The sequence below is a fragment of the Rhinolophus sinicus genome, chromosome 1, assembly GCF_057876585.1.
Source record: "Rhinolophus sinicus isolate RSI-liver-muscle chromosome 1, RSI-T2T, whole genome shotgun sequence".
NCBI classification, from domain to species: domain Eukaryota; kingdom Metazoa; phylum Chordata; class Mammalia; order Chiroptera; family Rhinolophidae; genus Rhinolophus; species Rhinolophus sinicus.
Window position 1 is genome coordinate 19,554,498 of NC_142501.1, and position 12,093 is coordinate 19,566,590.

The 12,093-nt window shown below is 36.6% G+C and overlaps 1 protein-coding gene across 1 annotated transcript; it reads right to left on the reverse strand.

Annotated features, from left to right (window-relative positions):
- Nucleotides 1–1,222: 1,222 nt before the first annotated feature.
- Nucleotides 1,223–11,739, reverse strand: SPIC (Spi-C transcription factor). The gene is made up of 6 exons (XM_074326213.2): nt 11,614–11,739; nt 10,183–10,208; nt 9,168–9,261; nt 8,333–8,445; nt 6,845–6,953; nt 1,223–3,008 (listed from the first exon to the last, which is right to left on the reverse strand). The coding sequence occupies exons 2-6, from the start codon at nt 10,183–10,185 to the stop codon at nt 2,581–2,583; spliced, it is 747 nt and encodes a 248-aa protein (XP_074182314.2). The 5' UTR covers nt 10,186–10,208; nt 11,614–11,739; the 3' UTR covers nt 1,223–2,580.
- Between the last annotated feature and the right edge of the window lie 354 nt (nt 11,740–12,093).

A 12,093-nucleotide genomic window follows, 5' to 3' on the forward strand; every position in this document is an offset into this window, starting at 1 on the left:
AAGAACTGAAGGGAGAAAAGAGGATAAATCAACCAGAAAGACCACAAGCTCCAGGCCCAGAGTGCAGAGGAGGATCCTATGATTTAAAGGGTGTGCTGACAGAAAGTACCTGGAAAGAAAGATTTAATGCTTAATACCTGGGCCAAGAGACTGAACAACGAGAAGCTGCCAATGAGATGCACTGTAATTGGATGGAAGCTGCTTCTCAGAACTCCCACTCACTGGAATAGTGTGACAGCCCCTCAACAAGATGAAAGTGACAAGATGGAAGATGGGATACCCAAGGAAAGAGGAACTAAGAAATTTCTCTTCCTGTCCTTAGGTGGTGGCAAGGAGGAACACCCTGTTTGAAATAGGGCATCCTTTCTCATAATATATGGAGAGGGTTTCAATCTTTGAACAGCTGGTATTCCTTTATAAGGAAAGACCTGTTTGTGAAAACAGGCTGTGGTAGGTGCATTTTGGGTTAAAGGCAGAGCCCAGGTTTCTGCCCCAGAGGAAGCAAACCCTGTGTAACAGTGAGAAAGAGGTTTGGAGCTGACTGGGGGCTTTTGGGAGAACTGTCAAGATGAATCCCTCAAGCTAACATTGGGGATATGAGGGACTGTGGGGAGGGAATGCTGATGCAATTTTATTAACCCATTGGCTGAATGATTTGTGTCGTAAACCCTCTTCACCATTTCTTCTTTGCAATCTTTGGTAAAATTTATGTTCTTTATTAATATTTTATAAAAGCGTATTTTTTTGTGGGAGAATAAGTGTAATTGCTGAATCCTACTTTGATCTTAGCACTAATTTAAATCGTCTTAGTCTGTTCGGGTTGCTGTAACAGGATACCATAAACTGGGTGGCTTATAAATAGAAATTTATTTCTTACAGTTCAGGAGGCTGGGAAGTCCACAATCAAGTGCCAGAACAGCGTCTGATGAGGGCCCACTTCCTGGTTCAGAGATGGCCATCTTGTATCTTCACATGGTGTAAGGGGAAAGGGAGCTCTGTGGGGTCTCCCTTTTTTTATAAGGACATTAATCCCATTCATGAGGGACCCACCCTCATGACCTAATCACCTCCCAAAGACCCCCACCTTCAAGTACAATCACAATAGGGCTAAATTTCAACATCTGAATTTTGTGGGGAAAATGTTCATTCCATAACAGAAACTCAGACATATGGAGATGGCCAATATTGAGTTTGCCCCTATTTAGTCACTCTGGGTCTGCCATGTTTTTAAAAAAATTTTATTAAATTTATTGGGATAACATTGATTAATAACATTCTGTAAATTTCAGGTGTACATCATAATTCTTCTGTATCCTCAATTGTGTGCTCACCTCCTGAAGCCTATTTTCCTTCTGTTACCACATATTTGACCCCGTTTACCCTTTTGTCCTCTCCCCATTCCCCTCTGTAACCACCATTCTGTTTTCTGTATCAGTGAATTTGTTTTGCTTGTTCCTGTTGCTTTTTGTTTATATCCCACACATGTTCTTTCTTAAGAGTCCCTGGGGAAGGAAGGGCACCAGGAGGGCAGTGGAACAAAGGAGAGTGGGAATGCTAAAAATTGGATAGGCAGGCGCCAGGGAGCTGTGGGCCTGGATGAGAATGGCCCACGTAGTCTAGGAAGCTAAGCTCTCCTGCTTCATGGTAATCCAGATGGCACATGCACAAACCTGCCAAGCAGGAAGAAAAACAAATTTCTTCCCAGAGCTCCTTATGGAACATGGAGAGTAAACCATAGCTTTCAAGCCAGACTGCCTAACTCCTAGTTTCTCTCTGGATTTATTATTTCCTAGTTTATCATTTATCAAAAATCTTTTTCTTTTTTTTTCTTTTTCTTTCTTCAGCTATTCCAGTTTGGTCTCAGCTGGACCTAGTTCAAGGGCAGGAAATCATGTTCCAAGGTTGGGCCAGAAAGATAACAGGGCAAGAGCACCTCCCTGTGGCTGAGTGGCAGGAGAGCAAGAACAGGCTGGCTTCTGGATCTATTCTAGGGAAGAGAGAAATGCAAGGAAATAATTGGTGGGAGGTATAAGCTTTGTTTGGAGTTTTATCATTCAAGTAAGTGGCACTTTCCTTAGATCATTGTTTCTTTAGCACCACAAGGTGACAGACCATGAGGTCTGAAATGCAGAGAGAATATAGGTTCAGGATAGCCAAGATTTTTAAAGCCATTAAATGTATTTTAGCATGAAACGAACACTATCGTATGTAATCAGTTTGTTTGCATAACCATCAGATATATGTTAGTGATTTTTTTTGTGTGGTATGACGGGAAAATAATGTTTAAATGAATATATAAATTAAATCATCTCTACTGGCATTGTTAATCTAGAAGAAAGTATTGCATAGACAATAGTAAGAACAAGGACATTTAGTCTGTACTTTCAAATGGGACTTGATCATTTTAACATTGTTCACTGGCAGAATTTCTTACCACGTTAGTATAGATTATATGCTATTTAATAAAAGATGGCAACAATGAAGTTAATTGTTTTTCTGTTCAACATTTACTTTAAGAGAAAAATCCCAAAATGTGTAGGGATTTCTGATGCCAGGAAACCATGAAATGTAAGGGTATATTTAGCAGTCAGGGTGACTTAGCTCATGGTAATTGGCATATGTATAATTGCAGTTTGCATTCCAGTTACTTAAACTTAGATATCCTTGATCAGGCTGAACATACTGTGAGTAGAAGATCTCTTTTTCCAATAAATAAGATGGAGAGAGTCTTTGGAGAATGGCCTCACTGAATTGGTAAGTTAGTTTTCTCCGGATTTTGGTGATTTCCCCCGTTCTTCCATAATTTCTCAGTGCTCTGGCCATTTTCTGGTAAGTCATAGTCTTCCGGTTGCCTTTTCTTTTTCCCCAAAGTTGGGCAAGTTTTTCTTTGTTTTTTGATACAAACTGAAAGATGCCTTTGGTTTTATCTACCCACTGAATACAAGATGCCATCTCGGGATTACACAGGGATTCATGAAGGTATTCGAACAGTCGGAGCTTCTTCCTGCCTAAAATAAAGGAAAACAATGTCATGTTCCACCATGACTGTACACAAAGAACATCCTTGGGAAGAGTTTGTTGAGTGACTATAGAGTTAAAAGCTGCATTGGGACTACTCACCCCCTTAGGAATACATTTATGGCATCAGTTTTTGAGACTTGAAAGTCAAGTGTATATTTGACTTACTGAAGTTTCAGCTGAACCTTTTTTTCCTTGGGGAAGTTGTCAAAAATTTTGTAACTTCCTTCATTGGAAAAGAAAAGGATGGAGCCTCTCCACCTAAGTTTCCTATTTGTCAAATGGTCTTTCTTTATAGTTAAATCTTGACAGTTTTATGTCATCTTAAACTTTCTACAGAACAACAACAACAACAAAAAACTGAGCAAACTGGGCTGTAAAGTTTAGTGGTTTTAAAGAGAAGCCTCAAAAGCCATTTCCAGAAAGCAAGTCATTTGAAGGGCTTTATTCAAATAAGTTAAGTCAAATGAGGTAAGGAATATGAAGTTATTTTATAAAATACAAAACAGTATGCAAATATAAGTGAAATTAACAACAAAGGTAAAAATGCAAAGTCTGGGTCTGCATAATGTCTTGAAAAGTTAAGAACAGAAAACTGGAGTAGAAAGTGTCAAAATATCTTCATGACATTTTGACATTGTTTATGAGCAGGGACAACAAAAATGCACAGAGTAGCAGACTGGATCAAAAAGTAAACCCAACCATATGCTGCCTCCAAGAGACACATCTCAGCTACAAAGACAAATATAGACTCAAAGTGAAAGGGTAGAAATTGGCACTCTAAGCAAATGGTATTCAGAGAAAATCAGGTGTATTTATTCTTATAACAAATGAAACAGAATTCAGGATAAAAAAGGTAACAAGAGACAAAGATGGACATTTCATAAAGATAAAGGAGACTATACAACAAGAAAATATAACAGTCATCAATATTTATGCCCCAATCAGGGAGCACCGAAATATACCAAGAAACTACTAACAGAACTAAGGGGAGAAATTGACCAAAACACAATTATAGTAGGGGTCCTAAATACATCATTGACAGCTATGGATAGATCATCCAAACAGAAAATAAATAATGAACTATCAGCCCTAAATGACACATTAGACAAAATGGACATAATTGACATTTATAGAGCACTTCATTCTAGAACATCAGACTATACATTATTTTATTGTGCACATGGAACATTCTCAAGGATAGACCATATATTGGGACATAAAACTAGCCTCAGCAAAGTTCAGAAGATTGAAATCATACCAAACATATTCTCTGATCACAAAGCTATGAGATTTTTTATTGCTGTGAAATAAAATGGTACTGAGAGTTTTTAATCTCTTTAGGAACACAGCCCTTTATATTTCAGAAAAATTAGGCAGGAAACTTTGGGAAGATTTATTGTGGTTTTTGTTTGATCAGTGGTTGGATTTCTTTGGTCTAATAGAGAATGAAGGTGACTGCCCTTTTTTTCACTTTGAATTGGCCTGTAAATGCCATGCCCCTCCAGATCTGTCAGTAACAAAAAAAAATCCATGGCCAAATTTTATTTTCCCCTTGAGAAAGTGGAATAGTGGATTCCCAAACTGCTTTAAGCAGTCTCTGGGGAGAAATACTCTTGCATCAGTCATCATTTAGCCAAAAACCTCAAAAGTTTTTACAAAGATTATCTTTTGCATTATATTATCTTGAGTTTATGAATTGAGAAATGCAAGGGACTTACCAAAAATCATATCACGAATTAAAGTCACAACCTTAAACAAACTCTGTGCCTCTTATTCCGTGGTCAAATCAGTTACAATGGATCCTCATCTTTCAAAATTTGTTTTCAGTTAAAAAAAAAAGTTTAAATCTTTATTTTTAAAAAATAAAAGTATTATATGTTCATGGTAAATGATTAAAGCAGAAGCACAAAGTGAAAGTACAAGTTCTAGTCTACCTAGAACTACATTATTTTTAGAAAGTGTTTTTCTTATTTTTTGTATATATAGACATCTGCATATCATTTAAAAATTACAAATGATATCATACTATTTTAAATTCCTTTTAGTGAATAATGTATTGTAAATCATAGAACAATACAAAGATTAGCTATAGATAGATGAAATGCCAAACTGTTGACAGTGGTTGCTTCTGGGACATAGCATGGGAAGAGAGAAACAACACTTTCACGTTTTCTTTACATGCTTCTGAATCATTTGAATTTTTAAAAAGTGAGCATTATGACTTCTGAATTATGGAATTAAAAAAGATTAAAACAAAAAAGTGAATGTACTTTAGAGTTCGTTCTGTATCAATACCAGTATATAAGGTAGGTCTTCATTCCTTTTAATAGCTATATTCATACTCGTAGATGAGTATGTTCTACTTGATACATCTACTTTTCTCCCAATAATGAATGCCTAAATTATTATTTTATTCTGTTTCAAATGTATCCCTATTTCAGGTTGAAGATGAAGCTCTAAAAACAGAAAATGGTGAATGGTATGTCCCCTAATGGCAAAGCTCCACAACAGAAAACATCAATGAAAAGATACAGGCTTCACACCGTGGAGTGAGGGAGGCAGAGAGGGAGTATGTGAGTGAGTTGTGGGGGTGGAAAAAAAATCAATGAGAAGCTAAATAGCCAGACAAAGTAGAAGTGTTATTCTCCTTGTATTAAATTACTGCCACAGTTCAGTATTAAACACCAGTGTTCATGATACAAATTCATTTTTTTCAGTGCAATTTTATACATGATTTCTCACTGAATTAGAATATTACTGCATATTTAGAATTTTATAATTCTAGGATACAGTATACTCTTTTCTAGGAACAAAACTACCTTTCCCAAAAAATACTCACTTAAAATAATTTTAAGTGTCAAGTATCATTTTACAAATTGCATTGTAAAATTAAGATGCATCTGATATATCTCTGTACCATATATACCAACAAATACGGTAGGTGAGTTCCCATTTTGCTACTCTCACAAACAACATTGCAAGGAACATCCTAATATATATGGTATTTTGAGAAATTACGCACAGCGCCAGGATATGAGCATAATGCTTTACATGGATTTTCTCATTTGACTTTTATAGCAATCTTACAGTGTCCATACAATTATTATTATTTGTTTTTTGAATAAGGAAACTATGGTACAGAAGGTTAAGTGAATTGCCCAGGCTCACACAATTAACTCAGAGCTCACACTCAACCAGTGAGTTATATAGTCCTTATGAGTCAAAAGATATGAACACTTAAAATTTTGAAAGGTATCACCAAATTGTCTTATAAAACTTTGTAACAATGTACCCTTCCCCCAATAGTGTGTGTGAATGTGTGTGGCTCGCGTCTTAACCATCAGGGGTGACTACCCTCCTTAACCCTTTTGCCCATCTGTTAAGTGAGATTATCTTCGTCTTAATTTGTGAAATCAAGATTTCAAATTTATGAAATATCCAAATATCATGGAACTCTTTTTTGCAGAAAACTTAATAGAGAAGGTGATTCCTAGTCTGAGAGCTTCCCAATGAGTAAGATAGAGAAAATAAATTATGGAAAAGTTCTTGTTTCAATACCTAAAATATATATACATTACTTAAATACAGATATATCTGAGCTAAATGGACACTTTGCAGCTTTGTAACATCTGTATGAGGCAATAGGAAGGCTCATCCAGGATAACGGCTTGGAGTGGTTCAGTCTGTTTGAGTTAAATTACTCTCAATCGTGATTAGAGAATATTTTGCAAATTAATTCCAAAGTCAGCTATGAAACCACCTTAAAGCTGCTTTGAGGAAGACCTGGTTCTTTTACCTACACACAGAAGGATGATCCACATACCTTTTCCTCCCTTTTGCTGGAGAACAGCAGGTTGTACCAGTTGGTTTTCAGGGATGTTCTGCAGAGATTGGTGAATATTCCCTTCAAAATAGAGGTCTGCAGTGCTGTTCTAAATAAATAATGCAGCAGGATGTTAACTGGGACATTCCATTTGGTCCCCAGCTTGGCGGCTAAAGTCAAAAGCTGAGGTCAAAAAGAGCTAAACATCTCTCAAATTGTAAAAAACATGACTGCAGTTGGAACTAGCATATATGGAGAGGCTCTCGGGATGAAGGGTAATCTTTGGCTTTGAGTGGAGTTCCATATTCTCCCCCCACCACCATGAGAAAGATCCTCCTTTCCCCTAAAAATGCCCAGTGAGAAAGAAAGATCCAAAAGAATCATTAATAGAAATTGGGGTTCCAGCCAAAAGGCAAAAATGGGCTTCCATTCCTGCCCATCCAGGCAAGGGGAGATAAGAGAAGAAAGATGGCAGCCAAGGGAGGGCAGGACTGAGAGAGGGGACAGGAGGGAAAAGCCTGAGCTACTACCATTACATGTGACAAGGATATGTGGGTCTCCATGGGTTAATTACACACAGTGGAAGGGGCTAGATTTGAGCCCCCTTATATCCCATATAAGAGGGCTACCATGTAGGCGAGGAGTTCCCAAGCACAAGAGGTGGTGGGGTATGTGGTAAGGAGTGGGAGTTGAAGTGGAATTAGGGTTGCCAGATTTAGCAAATAAAAATGCTGGGCATCCTATATTTTACCTGGCAACCCCAAGTGGAAGCAGAGGAGCTTAACCTGGAACCCAAACTCCCTCTTCAAAGACATGTCTTGTGGAGAGGCCCTGACAGAACAATTTACAAGGTCAGCAAAGCATGGTTGTATGTAACGATTGGAGAAAAAGAAAAATCATTTCATATCTACACCCCACGACATTAAGACTACTTTAATAAAATGGGTATATTAAGAAAACAATGTAAAAGAACACATGAATGGAGAGATAGATGGTGGGGACATTTCCTTTTGCAGGAGGCTACTAAAATATAAATAAAATGATTCAATACATGTAGCTAGCTCTGAGCTTGGGGGAGGAAAATAGAGCAGGTTAGCACAAAATTGTAGGTACAGCCAGTGCAGGGGAACTTTGGGCCTTTGCCCCATGGCTTTTAGGGAACAAGCATAACTTTTTTGCAATTTTCCAGATGGGCAAAAGAGAAGCAGTGATGTGAGAACCCTAAAAACACCTCCTCTTTTATAGAAGTCATTCAAACCAGTCTACAGCTAAGTGAAGAGAAATGACAAAGGGCAGTTTCCTTCTTGATAGCATTGCTAATTATCATCCACACTGACTGTCAAATTCACACCACTGATGGCTGTAAGCATTTTTTCAGTCCGTGCTGTCTTTAAACTGGGGTGCAGCTAGCATACATCAAGTGGAAGGCTGGTGTGAATAGGAAATTTGCCTGTAACCGAAGGACGGTATCCTGGTACGTGTACTCACTATTACTGTTCTCCAGTTATATACAGGTTCCTCTGCAGGCAACACACCATAGCAGTTGGGATTTCCTCTCACATGAGAACAGTGGTTGATGAAAGTCAGGTAGTTTTTGTAATCTAATTTAAAAACAGAGAAAGAAACTGAGAAAAGTTAGTTTTTGTGTGTGTGTGTGTGTTTGTGTGTGTGTGTGCACGAGCGTGCGCTTATATGCTTATGTGGTTTTATATGCAATTGCTCCTTTCCATGTTCTTTTATCACTTTGCATTCCCCTATGGTGTTCATTGCCTTTTGCTGGTATTACTGATATTCTTTTACATAGTCCATTTCTCTTAGTAGAGTACATGCTCCTTGAAGGTCAAGATCCCATGGTTTCTTGTATCTTGGAACTGCCTGAAATACCCTGTGTACACTCAGTAAGCAAAATAACTGCATCTCATCTAGACTATGTTTCTATTGTCTAAGGATAATGGGAATACTTATTCTTCCAGGTAGAATATATCTTTGGTGGCTGAGAGGTCTTTAAGATAAATTAGAATAATTGAAAGCCCTATCTGAACAATTACAATTATCTGTCTATTAAATAAACCAGATATGCTTAATAGCAAATAATTATGTCTTAGTATTACTGTGTGTAATTCTCTATCTTCTCTGCATTTTTGTATGTGAAACTTTAGATTTATTTAGGCTAGCTAACCCTGGATGCATTTTTCCTTTTTTAGAATTAATCCTAGATGCATCGGGTAAAAATGGTCATGTCTGTTCTGGTCATTATTCTTACATGTGTATGTTACCAATAAGCCAATTGATGTACCAGCAGAAGAAGGGACTGACATTTTACCTGGGGAGTACTGAAGATCTCCAGCTGAATGTTGCCTCAGTACCTCAAAAGCATCTTCAAATGCTTGACCCAGCTTGTCTTGTTCAACACAAGCCTGTTAGAACAATGACAGAATTCTGAAGTTATGAAATTACCAATTGAACTGAAATTTTCTGATATAAAGGAGGGTTTCTCAACCACGGTACTATTGACATTTTAGGTTGGCTAAATGTCTGTTGTTGTTGGGATCTGTCCTGTGCATTGTAACGTGTTTAGCAGCATCTGTGGCCTCTACCCACTAGATGCCAGTAATACTTCAACAGTTGTGACAATCAAAAATGTCTCAGATACAGTTTTGGAAACATGGAGGAAAAACAGAGGGTTGCTAGAGGGGCGGGAGGGTGGGGATAAGGGGAAGGTGAGAGGTTTTGAAAAATAGTAGGTAACCACAAGATGGTCATGGGGGTTTGAAAATTAATTTGGGGAACGTACAGAGGGATAGTGGATGGGGGGAGGGGGGTTCACACAGTGTGAGGGATATAAACGATAAATGTCTAAGTTTTGCTTTGTCTGGTGCACCTGAAACTAATTAAAAAAAAAAATTTGAGATACACTGGGTTAAATAAAGCTAAAAAAAAAAAAAAAAAAAAGTCTCAGATAGTCATATATACCCTGGGGGACAAAAACCAACCCCGGTTGAGATCCATTGCTCTATAATATACTATTTAGGCACCAGTAATTTATTCTATAGTATAGTATTTAATGTTCTTGCTAAATTTTAGCAAGGAGCTGTGTAGCAGGAGACTGATATGGAAAAATGGATCAAAGAAATACCTTTAATAAAACAGAATCTGAATCATCATTTAAAAATGAAATGCTCTTAATTTCAAAAGCATGTTCCCAAGACTTAAAATTAACCTGTTTTAATTAAAAAAAAATTAACCTGTTTTGCAAACTGTTTCATACTTATTAATCTGATTCATACATTTTATTTTCAAAATGGAGGATGAGTAAAGATTTTAAAATGACAACTTACCATGCTTCATTAATAAATTGACAATTCTGAAAAAGATTTAAAATCAAAATTAAATAGTGCCTCTATTTAATTTGCCTCTGAATTAAAAGATCTTACTCAATGTTTTCTGAAAATGTCTTTATAAACCAAAAGTACCATCTGAATTCTCTTCGATGAGTATAAATTTTCTTTCTACAAAATTTCCTACGTGTTTTTGCTTTTCTATCATTACAAAACTTCTTAAATGTTAAAACAGCTAAATCGTTAATTACCTAAACTGCTTAACTTGATAAGAGAATATGGAAATAATTCAAGAATACATTTAAGTATTTCAAAAAATTTTAAAATATTTCAATATTTTGAAAATCAAATTCTTTTTTACCTTAGCATAGCTCTCCATTTAAAAGCAATTTCTTTTTTTTATAACCTTTCTGATGTCACATACGTAGCCTATGGAGAATCTGGTGCAAGACATGCTTTTTCCTCTCAAGAAATGTGGATTTACATTACAAATAAAAAATACCCCATGATACCCATCTGTGGACTTTCTAAAACCCTAGGTTAAGAACGTTTGTCTATAATTTTACGTTATCTACTTCTTATCCCTGTAAGTAACTTAGATTTTGTTTTAAATAAACAATTATCACATGGACTCATATTAAACAGCTTTTTAACTCTATGTTCTATAGAACAACACAAAAAGCAAAGAAATCCACATAAGAAAGAGCATGTGGTGGACCCAACATGGCTTATCATTTCATTTAGCACGCCAAACAACTGTTTATACAAGTTCTTAACATTTGTCCTGCAAACACAATGAGCTTACTTTAATATTTAATACTGCATAATACAATGAGATGATATAATCTAATGCTATTATTATACATATCCACAATACATTAACATGTCAAACATCTAAATTCTATTCAGCTCTTTGAAATCACTATATCTTGTCAGTCAAAAAGGAATATGAAAAGAAAAGCCATATAAAACGTAACTATGTAAGGTGACGGCTGTGTTAACTAATCTTATTATGGTAATCATTTTGCAATATACTTATGTGAAATCGTCATGTTGCATACCTTAGACTTACACGTTATATGTCAATTATATCGCAATAAAGTTGGGAAAATGTATTTTTAATCAATGACTTTCAATTAAATATGCCCTCAACTCATAAGCGCCAAAGCAAATACATGAGTGCTGTCCTTTGAATTAAAAACTTAGATGAAGCTACTCTTTTGACTAAAATACCCCACACAAAACTATCACAACTCTTAAAATAACAAACTCAAAGGGAAGAAGAATGTTTGAAAGCATATCAATCACTTCAACTGCTTAATGTTTCTTGTATCGAAACAGGCAGTTAAGAGAAAACAGTCATTAGGCCAAAGGAGAAAATTATTAACAGTTTTTACAAGGTATTTTGAAAAATATAAGCTAAATACTTACCAGGAAGACACTTCAACCCTTTACAAAGATGTTTCATTAATACCAGAATCGGTAAGACAGAACTGTCAAGAACTCACTGGCAGAGTTGCATAAAATAGCTGTTTTTAAGGAAGTGCTACAAAAAGGGGATTTTTTTTAAAAGATACAGTGCCTTCGTAATTTCTATCTCATGATATGGCCAGTAAACACCAAGGGCTATTATTTTGAAGAGGCACAGAATACTTCGTATCCTATGGGCCAAAAACATTAGAACAAACCCCATGAAACCCCATCCAGCATAAGTTGCAGCTCTGCTGGTCCACACAGCTCCACTGGAAACCTCTGACCCGTACAACGCTTGCCCAGCCTCTTTTTACTCCAATTACTTTTCTCCTGATTTTGGACTCCATATTGCCTTTTTTGCCTGGACTATTAACAGCCTTCACTCTGGCCTCCCGAAATCAGTCTCTTAAAGTCATAGGCTCTTGCCCTGGCATTCGC